This window comes from Micropterus dolomieu, linkage group LG16 (assembly GCF_021292245.1).
Source record: "Micropterus dolomieu isolate WLL.071019.BEF.003 ecotype Adirondacks linkage group LG16, ASM2129224v1, whole genome shotgun sequence".
Lineage (NCBI taxonomy): Eukaryota > Metazoa > Chordata > Actinopteri > Centrarchiformes > Centrarchidae > Micropterus > Micropterus dolomieu.
This window is the reverse complement of record NC_060165.1, coordinates 6,239,826-6,256,830: the sequence shown is the minus strand read 5'-3', so window position 1 is coordinate 6,256,830 and position 17,005 is coordinate 6,239,826. Positions and strand designations below refer to the sequence as shown.

The following is a 17,005-nucleotide window of genomic DNA, read 5'->3' as shown; positions in this document are numbered from 1 at the left end:
ACGTAAAAAATAAATATAAAAACATATAAACTAATTAAAGCTACCAAACTCAGACAGAAAACAATACTGAAATAAGAATGGAAAACTATATAAAAAGAAAAAACAAATTATACCCTTATACATATAAGGTATACAAACAAAAGGTGGGCTTTACACTACAATGTATGTTATGATTTCTTCATAACATACAGTCTTCATTTTTGTCGTATTAGGTTGACGTAGTATTGACGACTGAGAGTCTACATACATGCAAACATATAAATACACATGCACAGATATTGCTCGTCACATTGAGGGACACTCAGTGACCCGTTAAGAGGGTAAGATTGATCGTCACCATCAATCAATCGATCCCTTTGTTCAATCCCGATCCCAATAGCAGTCGCAATGTGAGCGTGACAAATAGAGAGTGAGTGTGGATGAGGTGCTTGATGGAATTCAACACAAATTATCTTCTAATATTTCCTGGAGAGTAAAGGGGCAAAGGGAATGACTGTAATTTCAAACTATTATCTATTTATAAGTCAAATGCACCTGTGTGGACTGTAGATAATGATCCAAAACATTAGTTGGAATTACATGCAGTCAAAGGTGATTGTATGCATGGTGTTTGTACGGTGATGTTTTTCTGTTATGTGGAGAGATCTTTCGTACCACATCCTGGTCCCCGTCTGTCCTGTACTCCTGCTTGCTCTGGTCTCGGCCCTGCAGCCTCTGGTAGGTGACGGTGTACCAGTCGATGGTTGTGTCGTAAACCACGCGGGGGCGCTCCCACGTCACCACGATGGTTGTGTCGTTCTGGGCCTCAGCCTGAACGTTCTCTGGCTCCGAGCTGCAGGCTGAAGATTGGCAGAAAGAGAAAAATGGGCAATTTGGTAAAAAAAAAAAAAAAGAAATATTAATCAATGTGGATGTAATGCAAAAACTCAATAAAACGTCTGAAGGAAAGAGACAAAAAAATGAAAGGACAAGGGCACAACTAGACACATAAATCTGAGCAGCACAGAAACAGTGCAACATTTCACATTAAGTTGAGTGTTGCTGAAGGTAACTTGATGTTAATCGACTATATTGAGAATGGAAGAAAGCAGGAATACATTTTAAAAAGCCCAGCTCAGGAGGGGAGTGTGGCAATGAGTGGGAGGTGCATGCATGTGTGTGTATGGCTGCATGAATTTGTTACAAGCAAAAAGACCCTTTCTGAATTTCTGAATACTTTATTTCAATTTCAAAAAGCGCTGAAAAAATAAATTGCCTGCGCCGAGAGGAGCAGGGGCACTGAACTACAAAGTTGAGCTCCCTGGCAACCGAAAAAGACCCACTTTACTTGAGGGTCGACTTTATGAAGACGGAGAGCGTCGTCAATCTTTTGATGATCATGACTGGGCTGACCTTGGAGGACAGCGATGCAACTACAGATGAAGCAGAAGATGGGTAATATTTTCTGGAAAAAAATAATATTAATAATATAATATCTGTATAGATCCCAGAGGGGGGATTAAATTTTCTTCACCATGCTGCCCAGAATTTGGTATAAATTAGATGAAGTAAAGTATATGTTGGAAGTAAAAAGATTTACAGCTTTGGGGAAGTGGAGATTCTGTGGTGAACACTTTAAAGCTTAATAAGGAAGAATTTGTTATAGTACGAAATCATAACATGATGTATCTGCTGGGCATTAACAGGGCTGTTGATCAGTACCAGTGTCTCAGCTGATCTCTCCCAGTGCAAACTCACTTTCAGGCTTGTTTTAAAACTAAAACTGGTAGCACTTTACATTACAGCTCAATAATAACACAGTAATAGTTTGATAATAAAGAGATAATAATTAAGTAATGCCATGTAATTACCAATGTAATAACCAGGTAATAACTTGGTATTAAGAATGTGTATATCTGGTTAATATTAGACTGAAACTGGGTAATAAGGAGCCAAAAACAAAAGGTAAAAATGTGGAAACAGACCCAAAACTATTTAGTTATACAGTCATTTCAGTTATTTAATATTATAGTTATTTATTTTATTATATTTAGTTATTTTAGTAACAAAATGGTAAACTTTTAACAACAAAATGGTTATATCTTAACTTAAATATTAAGGGTGACCTGATAATAATGAGATAATATAGGTTGATGTTTTCACAATATTACAAGCTACTATTATCATAATACCTTCAAAATTACACTAAAGCCAAAATTGGTAAGTACCATATTACAATGCTGATCCCTTATATTCCAAACATTTCTCTTTTGTTTTAAGGTAATAACGTACAAATTATATATTTGATACCGTAACTAAAACGTGTAAGCAGGCATGTGATACAGTGGTAGAGTTTTCAGCTCCAAAGACTAAAAAGTACAGCATCAAATTAAGCGCAGTGGAATGTAAAATGTTTATTCTGTAAATATGATATCTAAACCATGAATGTGAACCCAAAACAGTAAAAAGGAGAAATAATACCGTAAATGAAAAAAGAAACTTGTAACCAAAGCTGCATGTACACAGTTATCAGTTCTCTTCCTATCAAGTTGTTAGAAGGCCTATGGGCACTGAGCCCACTGCCAAGACAAAACAGGCTCAGCACTGAGAGCGAGAAGATTGAAATGAAAGCAAAAATAAGAATTGAAAGCAGAGGTGGAAAACATACATAAAAGCATCAAAATGACCTGAGAATGAAAATCAGTTTTTTATCTAAACCCAAAGATATTCAGTATTAAATAGTTGCTGATATTATTCTGTCAACCGTGTAAGCAACTTATTGTTTCACCTCTATTATGTTTCATGCTTATGGTTTCAGGTTTACCTTCATGCTTTGGAAATACTATTCACAGTTTGTTTGTTTTTTCCATTATTTCTGTTTTTTCCATTCACATTCCTCTGAGCTTTATTTTATATAATAATTAATTTGTCATAATTCTGAATCCAAAAAAACTAATTCAGTTATTAACATGGTTATATATTTTTATGATATTACTATATAAGTTATAATCAATGAAATGTGGGGGCTGAACATAGACTGTACAGAAACAGTGGATGTCTCCACCGCGACGTCACCCATTGGTTTGTGGTATGAAGTTTCAAATTTGGCATTTTGGCCATCGCCATCTTGGTTTTTTTGGAGATAGAAGTGACCATATGTGGACGAAACTACAGGCGTTTTCACACTGCCCAATTTTCCGGGATTATTACGCCACAGCCGGCATGCAGGAACAAGAGTGACGTTTCAACGCTGTTGTGTTACAAGTCGCGGCCTTTTTTTTAACGGTCTAACTCTGAAAGTCCACTGAATCCGACTGTGCCACAGTTTTGTTAGGTCCCCACCCCAGCATCAACGTCCACTGGAAGTGCCTCAGCATTGACTTTTTGTTAATTTGTCATTATTAAACTTCTTCACAGCTCTCTCTGACCCTGTTTTGTTCTGTCGCCTGCGGGCTGCATATCCACTGGAAGCATTTCAGAATCAGAGCATTTGCCTGCCTGATTTTGCTGACATGTTTAGATTTTTTTGATACGGTATTCAGTGTTTGCTTTTTGTGCTTCTACTACGATTAAGTAATTAAATGGTTTATTTTTTGTCTGTTTTAATGATTGGGAGTCTGTACAGGGTATTTTATTTTGAAAATTGACCGGATGAGCTCAGGCAGATGCAGCATTGGCGGATTCAGTGGAGGTAACTCTCTGTAACCCGGAAAGCAGGAACACTATGTGAAAACACACACGGTTGCGGGTTTATCTCGCAATATTTTGTCCAGTATGAATGAGCGAATGCGGCATATTGGCGGACATTTTTTCCTCGTTTATTATGGAATCTGTGTAGTGGCTTACAACAAAAACTAGCGACTGACACCATAAACTCATTAGGAAAGTGTTTACTGAGGTAATAAATCAAACAGGGTAATTTTGTCATAACCACAGGCACTTCCGCATTGGATTCACTTTCAGACCCGGAGGTTCCAGCTTGGTGATGGACCTCCTTTTAGCGTGAACAGTACCATGTCACTACAGCATCATGGGTTTAAACCTAGTCTGTGACAAATAAAGCAGAAACGCCATCAAATCAGTGGGTAGCACCAAGGTGCCCATGTGCAAGGCGGTGATTCCCTGTTTACTTCAGTGAGCTTCCAGCGGTGACAACTGCTGAAGACCCATTCAACATATCATGGATTCAGACAAGCAAGTCATTTAGACAGTACTGCATCTTCATCCATCTCAGCTATGTACAGTATGTTCTCCTGTGGTTTAAAAAAGTTATGTTAGCATGAAAGTGAAGTAACTGAATGGAAAAGGAGGTGAACTACACTTAAATGAAATGACCTGAATTGACTTAAAGTGGAAATAAACATTAACAAATGTATCTTTTTTAATCTTTTTTGTTTGTTTGGGTGTCTGATGACGTACTGGGCGTGAGCACGTCTTCCACTCCGGTGTACGAGGCAAACACCTGACCCATGAACTGCTGCTGCTGCTCCCTGAAGTTGTTCTGCAGGTAATCCGTCAGCATCACGTATCCAGCCTGCTCCATCGTCATCACCTCACAAAACATCTCCAACTGGGCACAGGGAGAGAGAAACAGAGAGATGAGACAGAATGGGTGAACAGAAAGAAAGTAGAAACTGAAAAACAAAGACAAGAAGGATGCGTCTGTTGCATCTTCCCTGTTTCTGTACAGTTGCCAAAATAAACCCGACAATGATGCTTGTGAGTGTGTGTTTGTTTAAGAGAGTTGTGTTGGTGCCAGGCGGGGGCAGAGAGACAGCGCTGCTCTATTTTTGGTTAGCTCCAATGTGCCTGTGTCATGCCTTGCCACCCCCGTTTCAATCATACAAACATAGACAAACACAAGCACACACACACACACACACTCACACACACACACACAGAATACACTCATAACCACTTTCATGACCTCATTCACTCTCCATTACTTTGCTATATAATTGATGATCATTACACAGATGATTTCATCAGCGGTCCTTAAACATCTTCAGCCTGGAATCAAGCTGCTGTAATGTTACAGCTTGTGTTGCATGACAGGCCATTTTTACCAGATCATGCCACTACAGAAACCTTATTCCATAAGATCCCGTTTTGACTAAACCTGTCACACTGCATCGCTTCAATGTGACATTTTGTTTTTATTTTGTGCACAGATGTCAAAGACAGCTGACCTGAAACCAGCCACAAACTGCAACCAGACAGTACAGTGATGTTAACTTTGTCCATTTTAAGGAGGCCAACTTTCTCAACTGAATACTAACGCAATGTAAATTGACTTTTCCATAATCATGTCATTAATTTGGAAAGAAGCTTCTTTTCTCTATGACTGACAGCTGTGCTTGAGTATGATGCTAATGCTTAAAGGTTAAAAGAGTGAATAAGAACCAGTGTTACTAAAGGTGACTCTTTATTCCAGGACTTGGGTCAAAGTAAAACATTATTCTAGAAGTCAAGACAAGGGTTTTCAAAGTCTGAGACTGTGGGCCTTCCTTCAGACAAAGCTTAGTTTAGCTCATATCCTGGATACCGATGGGATCATTATTATGTTATGATTATCTTATTTGATCCCATAAACACTCAATAATTGACTACTCCAAATATATAAAAAGGTCTGTCCTAAGGTATTTATTAGCTTCTGACTCTGGGAAAGACAGTCCATTGACTGAGCATCCCCTGAAGCTGTTCAGAGCCCCCCTGGGGAGGTCCGCCTCCCACTGAAAAGAGTTCAGATGTTCAGAGCACTCGTTAGTGGCAGTCTACATCTTTGTGTGTATGATAAAAACCTACTGACCTGTGTTTCTGATATGGCCACAGTATGTTTAAAGACGATCCATTCCACCATTTCAGAGCAGGGAGGTGCAGTTAGTGAGCCATTATAGATGTAATATTTATCTGTGTTATTAGGCAGCAAGGACCGCAAGTTGAAAGCTTCCATCGACCCGCTCTTACCTGGCAAACAAAAAAGCTCCGTCAGTAACAACATGTCGCAACAAATAGCAAGGGTTTTATCTCAAGCTGGGACTGCAAACAAGTATTTTAAAATAGTCAGACTGTATGTTAAGTCTATGATATGCATCATTATATTCATTAAAAACCAATCAGTGACCTGTAATTTCATTTTTGTGTTCTAAGTGTTCTCTCACTGCTTGTTTAGTAAAAAATTAAATCCACCACTTAGTTTTGCTTCAATGAAATTTAACTACAAGTTCAGTTTAATAATATTTATAATAATTTAATTAATGGTCGTTAATGGATTAGACTACACTGTCTCAGACTCTAAAGGTGAGTAAAAATGAAAAAAACTCAACTCAAACATCACATTTTTGGTTTTCTTTTTTTCAGGGACACCATTATTCTGCTGCTTTGATTCTTGATGAAACACATATTTTCTCTTAATAATGTGCCATCTTTATGCTCAGTGTAAAGCAAGTATCACTCCAGGTCACATGTCAGAGTAAAGTACAGTATATCATCCCTGTATTGCTCATACATACAGCAGAGTTTATCTTTGCCAAAATGGGGAATTAGTTCCCCATTAGAAGGGATAATTGTGTTACCACTGCACGCAGCTACTTTCTTTATAGAGGAGATTTATTCCTTTTGACCCAATGTTGAAGAAGTGACCTACCAAACCTGCTGACAGTGTTGATGGCCTCTATAACAGGACTCAAGTTCTCGTTGTCTTCCAAGCTGACCTGTGGAAAAGAATAAGAGCTTCTATTGTGGAATTCATGATAGGCAAATATGCTTTTATTTTAATCACTTTATGTTTAGATATTTAAGGTGGAACAAGCTGATCTCTTACTCTGGGGCACAAATCAACAGGTCGACCCACCTCAAATAGCACAGCCAAGGCAGCGATCCTCCCTCCTTCCCTAATAGCATCATCCAGACTATGGAAGTCGTCTGGATCATAACAATAGATCTGCATCTGAACAAGAGCATGAAACAGGTAGGTTAGCTGAACTCAGGCTTCATTGGTTGACAAATGTACGAACAATAAATGTGTTGATAGACTGACAAACAGACGCTGTGTGTTTCTGTACCTCCAGAGGGTATTTCATTGCATTCAGGCTGTGCTCAGACCCATCTGACGTTGCATTGCAGCGGCCCCAGTGAAAGGTGATTCTACCAACACGGAACCTGGAGCTCAGCCCTCCTCCACTCACAAAAAACTCTCCCTCCACACTGATGGCCACTAAAACACACACATGCACTAAAATTTAATTTATGTAAACCACCTTGTTGTTAAAAAGCAGAAACGGGATATGCAAGTGTTTCACTGAAGTGAAAGGACCAAGCGGGACCCTTTAAGGGTGAATGCTTGCCACTTGAGGGTGTTTTACCAAGAGATTCAGAGTCAAACGTTTCCTACAAAAGGCTTAATCAGAGTTATGTTTGAGGGCTTTGCTTGATTGACAAGACTTTCAAGTCGCTGATACTCAGTTGGGGTGGTTGCTGTTTGGCCACCAGGCTCCAAAGCTTTGGGTCTAAGCAGCTAGCAAGATGGTAGCAAGTGAAAACCTTTAGCCTCAAAACATTTCTTTAATGATATCAAAGTCCATGAAAGACCAAAGTCCATGTTTCTCCACGGTGAAAAGGACACAACAGTGGATGGTTGCTACCACTTGGTTATGTTAATGTCTTCTTTCATTAAATGTGGATATTCTGGTCTGTCTGAAATGTATTTTGGTCTTCGACATTTGTCATCTCAGTGATAATTAGAACTTGCAATAACTGATTAGTTGGAAACTCGAGAGCAAACAAAAGACAACCTGTAAACACAAAATTTACTTAATATGATATTATTACCATATTCAGAGCCATGTTTCCAGCCTCCTTTTAGCTCTGATTTGGTCTCCACCAACTCTGGCAGGAAACATTTGGCTCTTTGGCTCCACTATGTTCAAATGTTCACCTTTGTTCAACTTTGTCTGTCTGTCATTTAGTGTTGGGTAATAGCATATAATGGGTTTTTGAGCTTCTTTGATTAAAAATGCCTGCTGTGTCTACAAACAGTGTCTACCAAAACAGAAAAGTTGTGAACCCCAAAACGCAAACAATGCTGAAAGACACTAAAACACCCCATAGAGAATAAGGGAACTGCAGTGTCGGGTTATAATTCTCTATGAATTCTACAACTCTTTCCACATTATATATTCACTGTTAACTTGATCCTTCTCGTATCAAAGCAGACAGAAAAATTGTGATGCAGGATAACCCATAACAGGATAAAACAAAATTCTGTTTAGTGAGACTGTGCAGGCCATATATTTCTCTCATAATATCACGACAGCTATGCAATATCTGTTTAAATATGCAATTTCCTCTCTGACTTCACAGAGACAAAAAGAGATTAATTTTAGGACATTTACGGTACAGAGGGCGCACACACACACATACACAGGCCAGGCTGCATTGGAGAGATGGTGATGATAGCTCAGACAGCTTTCATTTGTTTATCAGGCCAGGCATCTCTCCACACGCTGCCTTTCCTCTCACTGTCTCTCCATCTTCTTCATTTTTCTCCCCTGATCTCTACATACATTTGCTCCTATTGCTCTTTTGTTGCCTCTTTTCTGTTGCTCATCATCTGTGCCTCTCGACATCGATCTTCCTTCTTTCTCCACATGATCTCTCTGTACTGCTGTCCCTCTGGTTGTCTCTCTCGCAATGACTTGGTCTCTCCTCTCCCTTCTCTTTCATTGTCTGACTCTTTCTCCCTTAAATCCTCACTGCTTCTTACTCTCATTAACCACTGAGTTGTGAGTCTTTTTTCCCCTGCTTCTTGAAAATTAAGCTTCTTTCCACATCTAGGGATTAAGATGTCATGTTTTAGACCACCAGAATAATAATCATTTCTATAGAATTAATCTACTACATACTGTATCTTCCTCTTCTGGTTGCTGCTTTAATATGCACTTAGCTTTGACTGAAAAGAAAAGAAAAGAAAAACCTATATGCTATCATCTTTATCAGAACAAGTGAAACAGCTTGTGTTGTTTCCTACAGGATGATATTTCAAACATGGCCTCCACAGCTTCTACTGGACATGCAAAAAAGTTAGGCTTGGGAAAGGGTTTTGGTCATGGCCAAATTACACTCTGAATTTGTATGGATTGTTAAGATTTATTTCTCAGATAAGTAAACCAGGCTGTGCAGGAAAGGTACATAAAGAGAAGTAGACATTAACATACCAGTCTTCCCGTTGTTGTGGATGGTGCTGGACTCTGCCGTCAGTATGTCCCAGCCTTCGAGCTGTAGATTCTGGTACTGCAGCCTTACTTGGGTAAACATCTCGTCGATGTCCACAGGAGACTGCCTGGCGCTGTTACAGGACGGGTACTTCTTACCCCAGATGCGCTGGTTCAGGGTACCTGTATATGAGAGAGAGACAGAGAGACAAAAATGTTGGGACTGCTGATCTGAAAACGTCAAACTCCCTGAAAGCTTGTTGTTATAAAAAAAATTTATTTTTCATCTGCTGTCACCAGAAAGTTTGGGAACTGTGTTTTAACTGCAACCTCTTGCTGTTTTGTATTAAAAAGCGATGTAGCAGATCTCCCGCCCAATGTAAAATTCTGAGGGTGATACTGAGACAGAGAGTCTACTAATTACCTAAGTGTCTCAAAATGATTTCAATGCAGTAATAATTTATGGATGTTGAAAATGCTTCACATAGAGCCTTTAATATACCTGTACAATTTAGAAATGTGTGCTGCTCATGTTAAATGAGTACAACTCTAATGAGGGCAGATGGTCAAACTGCACATGAAAATCACACTTTATCTTTGCACTCTATGTGCGTGTGTGTGTGCATTGTTAATGCATGTGTGCATGTCTCATATTCTGTATACATTTCTCCTGTGAATTGTTTGGGGTGGGAGCGCACAGCATGAATTCTGTTGAGTGTATTTGTGTGTTTGAACAAGGCTGAGCTTTTCACATGAACAATGTAAAAGAATATGAACAGCATGATGACTTGCACAATTTGCAGTCAAACATGCAACACAAAAAAACAGTCACAATAAAAGGAATATTAATTCTTCTATCTTCAGTGCTCATAAGACTTTCATTTAGTACGGATGTTTTGATAAATAAAATGTTTGTGAATTGTTTATTCATGACTGCATGTCACACTACCTGCATTTACATCTACTGACAGGATGTGTGTATGCTTTAATTAATGAAATATATTAATGTATATACATACAGTTCCTTCACGTGTATTGCCATACACTGTGTTGCATGTGTGTAAAATATAAACTCGCCATGATAACTGCGAACACGTTGAACCGCTGTATATATTTGTTTGCAAGCATGAACATGTGTTAATTGACTGACTAATAATATAAGTTTGGTTTGATGTCAGGGGAAAAAAATAAACGTGTGTGCACGTGTGTGTGTGAGAGAGAGAGAGAGAGCGCACTTGTTTCACCATCTTTAAACTAAAAATCTATTACATTTTGTCATATTGCTGCCTGGTTTGGCAGCTGCAGTTGAACCTGTGTAAATGAGGACATGGATAAAAATGTCTAGTAAGTTCACTGGTTCAGCAACAGCCAGCTGCATTATATTTATAAGAGTTGTTGACTAGTCAAATATTCAGTGTGTATGAGTAACAGTTGTTTCGTTTCTTTTTGCAATACTGTGGCTTCTGGGCACAGTTGAAGCGAGGCTCAGTCTGCTGTTTGGCTGTTTTTTTCTGATGTGAAAATGAAAACAACACAATTTCAACATTACAGCTTGTTTAAAATCCAGATGTCAACCATTAGAGGGCATTCACACAACAATCAGCAACCAAGAATTCAGGGAATGAAAGTAAGTGAATGTAACATCCACGAAAGTAATGGAAACACGACTGTGTGTGTGTGTGTGTGTGTGTGTATGGAGGAGCTCAGCCACAACACAGACAGCAGGGCAGAGGCTGCTGCAGTATAAAAATAAATATTATATTCTTTAGCCCACACCCAACACACCCAACGGCCTTCCTGATCTGAACCCGAGTGGGTGTTTGTTGTTAGACTTCTGTGCTAGTCATGTATGGAGGACCAATCCTGACACAAAAATAAATACAGAAATAAATAAATGCTTAATAAATAAATAAGCATCCAATTAAATACACAAAAAAATAAAGTAAATAAATAAATGTAGGTAGTAATTAAATTATACAAGGAGACGTAAATGTATATATTTTAATTAGTGCCTTTACTTATTCACCTTTGTAATAATTACCTAATTTATTTATTCTCCGTTATAATCTTCAACTTTATTTATTAATTACTTATTTTTTAAATGTATTTATTTATGTGTGTGTTTTAATATTTTTGTCTGTTTTATTCTTCCTTTGTATTTTTTTTACCTTATTTATTTTCACCCATGGTATTTATTTCTGCCTTTCCTTTTTACATTTCTGTATGCATTTCTGCCTCATTATGCAAATGAGGAGGGGCTGTGTCTCAAGGGGTGAACTTCTCTCCTATTGGTGGACCAGTCAGACGGGAGAGCTCCTACTCTGCCTGCAGACATCAACGAGCTGCTCCTCACACAGTCAGATGGCTTCCTTCAGTGCGCTGAGGTGTTTAGCAACTCTGAAGACAATACTACCAGCCATGTCTTCCTTCTCTTTTCATGTAGACGCTCCGACAGACAGTGCTTTCAGTTTGCTGCATGCATGGACACAGAACTGCGGTATAGGGAGAAGCACACGGTCAGCTGGCTGCAGCTAAATCTGGAGTGCACTCGTATTCAATTCTGTATGGTAAATTCAGTTTTAACGGAGAGACTTAGAGACTTTTTCTGTCCGTTTCTCTCTTTACAAAGACGCATGTTGCATGAGTTTTCTCTGAAGAGGGCAATGAATTCTCAGTAGTACACGATGCGAGCACCACATACAACACAATTTATCAAATTACACAACGGATATACAGTATGAAATTAAGATTGATTGGATTATACTCACAGGAAGTATAAAACCTGTTACATGCGTCTATTAAAAGTAAAGTAACACAAAAATGTCAGGGAAATGACTTTACTTAGATTTAAGTACTGCAGTTGTACATTTGAAATACCTTCCTACCTTTCTGATAGGAAGCCTTCTTGAGGTGGTATAAAACATTTCTTCTTAAATTCTGATTTGAGCTGTGGACAACTATGACCACATGAATTAAAAAAACATTTCACTGCCCAAGTCAGCTATAACACAAGTCTTGTTCATCAGACTACATGCTGTACAGTATTTGTGCACAGATTTTGTCCCAGGATTTATTATGCATTTCTTCTTCTTCGTTGCATGATTTAGAATAATAAGGTGAGAAATGGGTCTGTTCTGAGTTCATCCTGTACTGCAGCAGCTAATAAAGTCCATTTAATCCCAAAAACGCTTTTCTTTTAGGCAGGCTGGAGCAGAAAACAACTCACCTTTCTCAAGTTGTACAGTAATGTTACATATGTGTATGAAGGTGGATCAAACAAGCTAATCTTAAATGTCAAAGTAGAGAGGAGCCTAGTAGGCCTATTTATTTTCATTCATTACACAAGATGAATAAGCTATGCAGACAGAAAACATCCAAAAACATCTTTTTCTTCTGTTCTCTACTTGTTATAGTTACACAGTATTGGGGATGTGGGCTGTATTAAAAGTATCCACTGTTCTCCCATGCTCTAACACACAGTAACAATGAAATGTGTGCTGTTCTCTCATTCTTCCTCTGTATGTACACATAAACAACAAGGCAGGGAAATATAAAAGGAATTTATTTTATTGTTTGGGAGTTATTTGTTGCTCTCCTTCTCCTCCTTCTTTTCCTCTGACGAATATGGTTATGTTCTCCGCATGCCTCCTCCTGTGTTTTCTGTGTGAGACATAGAAGTACAGTAACTAACGTTAGCCTTCATTAAATGATTTCGACTGGTGAAGTGCAGTAAAGTTAACTTTAAATTGACTTCACCACCACACATAAAACACGGCTTAATAGCAATCTGTCACACTCTGCATGTCTGTCTCTGTTTTCCCCTACACTCTCTCTCTCTCTCCCTACCTGTGCCTCGTTAGCCTCATGTCTTTCACCTGTGTTGCTCCCGCCCTGCTCATTAGTCCCTGTGTATATATACCTTGTGTTTCTGTCTTGTCTTTGTCGGGTCATTGTATGTTGTCACCCAGTGTTGCAGTTTGTTCTCGTGTCTTCAGCCTTACTCGCCGTGTCTCGTTGTTTCCCTGCTCAGTTTTGGATTCTGGTTTTCACCCTTTTGGATTTCTGTTGGACAGCCTTTGTTTTGGGACTCTGTCAGCAGCCACTCAGTTTGTAAGTGTGCTCGCCTTTTGTTTGTTTATTAAACCACTGAACCATACCTGCTCCGCTCTGTGTCCTGCTTTTGGGTCCTCCAACCTGCTACACCCTGCTCCACACCACCGATCCTGACAAATACCAGTAAACATACAGTGCAAAAACAATCCACAAAAGCAAACCTTTTATTATAAAAGTGTAATAGTAAAAACAAGACACTTAACTGCAGCAGGAGTATACCTTTTCTGATCCCTGACTTTTTAACAGTTTGGATTTTGGGCGCCAGCTCACTTCTACAGAGTTGAGCATTACCCTCTGAACAAAGCCAAAAATGATTTTCATATACAGGTGTATAAATCAGTCCGAAAAGGAGACAGAAGGCCTGAGGTAGGTTGGCCAGTTCATTATTCATGACACTCCCTTCCAAAATGAGCTGGGTTGAGCTATGGATTTTCTTGATCTACGCAGAGGATTCACACTTAAGTTTGACTGTACATGTCCTTGTCAGTTACATCCTAACAGTGAAACAAACAGATGTACATAATCATTTCAGTAAGATTTGCATTTACCACCAACTGTTTATAATGATTCAATTCAATTTTATTTATATAGTGCCAAATCACAACAACAGTTATCTCTGAGCTCTTTTCCATTCCTTTAACCATTATGATATAAAGTCTTTATGTTTATACGTTGACGGCCAACAATCTCCTTCAAAACCTTTTCAACCTAACTTTACCAGAGGGAATGCCATCAGGGAGTATCATCAATTGTACTCGGCAACTGGAAAGTATCTTAAAAACAACGCTATGGCCATAACCCGCGATGAGTTTTGTAATGGATATAGTCTGTTCTGTTTGAACCTGAGCCCTGATGAAGGATGCGGAGACCATATGTAGCTCATTTCAAACGGTAGTTTTAGATTAGAGGCTTGTTTTAGAAATCCGCTTCAACGCACAATAAATGTGGTTATTTACCCCACATATGATTCTATAATTGAGATATCATCAAGAAGACAGGTTCTTATTGACTTTTTCTAACTTTAACAAACGATAGTATGAATACGATAGAACTGTCAAAACCTAAATCAGTTATTAAAAAGGTGGTAAACACAGACCCCTCCCACCTGGGAGGACAACACTGGGTCGCTATCTATATTGACAAGCAGGGTGGGATCATTCTTTGACAATTTTGGGAACTCTCTGGTATACTCACATTTTCCAGAATCCTTTTCTGTCTTTCTCAACAGTAATTGTAAGTCCACGCAACATTCTGTTAGACAAGTGCAAGATGTGGATTCTGTAGTGTGCGGTCAGCATTGTGTGTTTTTTCTTTACCACATGGCTAGAGGGTTATCTTATGACAATGTAATGACTAAATATAGTAATAAACGTGTATAATAATATTAGAAGTTGTGTGCCATTCATTATCAAAATGATTTATAGATTGAAACGTGTACAACAGTGTTTTTTGTTATTGTGGTGATATAAATAAAAACACTTTGAAATGTGTTTTTGAAATATGTCTCAATGTATTTATTTAAAACCAATAACGATTAAAAACAATTAAAAAGTTATCCAATCACTCAATCACATTTCAGGAGATACAAAGGGACTTGTTTCATTGTTTGCTAATGGATGCCCTCTGGTAACAAGAGGTGTAGATGGTGATCCAGTAATAAGAGGAGAAGATTCTCCAGAAGTCTTTCTCTTAATCTCGTCAATTTTTCTTTTGACCTGTTGATTTGGTACAACTGATAAAGGTATATTCAATATAGCCAACGACTGCAGATATTCATCCCAACCTGTAGGTCTCTGGCTGTCAGACACGTTGTGAGAAGCAGTCACTCCTCTTATCAAGTCATACACGAGACCCTTTAATAACATTACCGTTAAACACAAACTCCCCACGTTCAGTCCATGCACATATGTTTTTTGAGGAGGACATTTTATCCAGAATATGCTGAGCTTTATTCCTGCTGTTTTTTGGCATGTTTTTTAAATCTTCTTCAAAAATAAAATCTCTTCCTTCTTGATTCTTCTGCTCTGAAGAGTGAAAATCCTCAGCGACCGGCATTGACAAAGTTAGTGTGTTCTGGTCTTTTTCTCCTTGTTTTACCATGGTGAGAAATCTCTGCAATGCGATGGAATATTTGTTTGCTTTTTCATGAAGATCTTCAGTCTTTTAATCCAGAATGTCTTTTATAGTGCGATCCAGGTCATTTTCAACAGTTTCTCGAATAGACTTGTGTGCCGGAGGTCTTCTTAAAAGATCAAGTTGTTGTTTAGGTACCAGAAACATTTTTGTGCATACTCCATAGTCATCTAAGTTTGTCTTGAAGCAATAAGACTCATTATAAAAGGCACAGCGATACTCAGGACGGGGAGAAGAAAACCGCCAGACTGTTCGCATCGTCTTCTTTTTCTTTGAAGTGCAAACCTTTTTATTGGTGGGTAGTCTAATCCACGCCTTTTTAAATTTTTGATACTGTCTTATTTAAAGGAATTTTACCTTTTAAAACATTGTAAGCTATTTCACATAATGCTACCAAAAGGTCTGGTGATGCAGATTTAATAATATTCATTCTCTGAGATGGAGATGCTTCGTGCATAGTTTGCAGTAAAGACAGGTTTCTTTTAATGCGATCAGACATGTTTATTTACTTTCTCTTAGGCACATACACAACAGGCAGGTCTGAAAGCAAGTCAGTTCTGAGTCTGAAATCATCAGGTGTCTTAGCTTTAAAATAAATCATCAAGTAACCGTAAGTTCGTGGCATCCTCGAAACGATCCATAAAAAAATGACTCTTCCCAAGAAACATTTGTCTAGCCATTAGCATGACTTGGTATTTATCTCTGGGATTTTTAAACAAAACAAGATAATTGGTATTCAAATTAATAGTACGGCTAACGTTGCCTTGAAAAAACAAATTCTAAACTAGATATAAACAACTTAACAGAAATTTAAGTTGCACATATTTTGTAAACACATTTTGGACCTTATTGCTAGCATCATTCATTAAATCATCAATAATCAACAAATTGTTTTTATCTAAAGCATCATGTATCATCACATAAAGAAGATGGCAAGCCTTCAACGAAATTCACATTTCTAATTTTCAATAACTGGTCATACAATGGTTGCCAACATGAAAAAATATATACAACATTTTCAATCTTTTTTGAAATGAGCTTATCGGCATTTTCAATCAACATTTTCACAAAATATGTTTTATCGCTGTTTGAAGGACCTCACACAATTAAACTAAAAGGATGTTGTAGTCTAAAATCAAAACATCAGTCTCTCTAACAGCCATGGTATGGTAAAGTTCTCAGATCAGGAAAAATGTATTAAATCTATTAAATGTTCAATTTCAATACCATATACCAAAACAAGGTCGAGGGTGTGGTTAAAACAGTGAGTCGGTTCATGAACACTCTGAGAGAAGCCAATGGAATCTAACAGAGCTGTCATTCTCAACGTCCACATGAATATTAAAATCCCCTACAATAATAACTTTGTCCGTTTTAAGGACTATTGTTGACAAAAACTCTGCAAATTCAGATAAGAATTCAGAGTACGGACCAGGTGCTCGGTACACTATAACAAAAAGAATTGGTTGTAGTGATTTCCAACTTGGGTGTGAAAGACTAAGAACAAGGCTTTCAAATGAGTTATAGTTTAGTTTAGGTTTAGAGCTGATTAGTAGGGTAGAGTCGAA

The 17,005-nt window shown here is 38.2% G+C and overlaps 1 protein-coding gene and 1 long non-coding RNA gene across 6 annotated transcripts in view; both read right to left on the bottom strand.

The window, feature by feature from the left end:
- Nucleotides 1–17,005, bottom strand: part of ptprz1b (protein tyrosine phosphatase receptor type Z1b) — an 85,042-nt gene that overhangs the window by 16,534 nt on the left and 51,503 nt on the right. For all 5 annotated transcript variants that reach the window (XR_006828539.1, XR_006828540.1, XM_046072036.1 and 2 more), the window contains exons 4-10: nt 9,195–9,374; nt 7,044–7,195; nt 6,833–6,928; nt 6,626–6,692; nt 5,789–5,946; nt 4,399–4,549; nt 655–839 (exon numbers count right to left, since the gene is read on the bottom strand). Coding sequence is in view for 3 of the 5 variants with exons in the window: in XM_046072036.1 (XP_045927992.1) it covers nt 655–839; nt 4,399–4,549; nt 5,789–5,946; nt 6,626–6,692; nt 6,833–6,928; nt 7,044–7,195; nt 9,195–9,294 (909 nt within the window). In the remaining 2 variants the exon portion in view is untranslated. The remainder of the gene's footprint in view (nt 1–654; nt 840–4,398; nt 4,550–5,788; nt 5,947–6,625; nt 6,693–6,832; nt 6,929–7,043; nt 7,196–9,194; nt 9,375–17,005) is intronic.
- The window catches only part of LOC123984856, a 73,681-nt gene that overhangs the window by 51,364 nt on the left and 5,312 nt on the right, over nt 1–17,005 (bottom strand). The gene's annotated exons all lie outside the window — the stretch shown is intronic.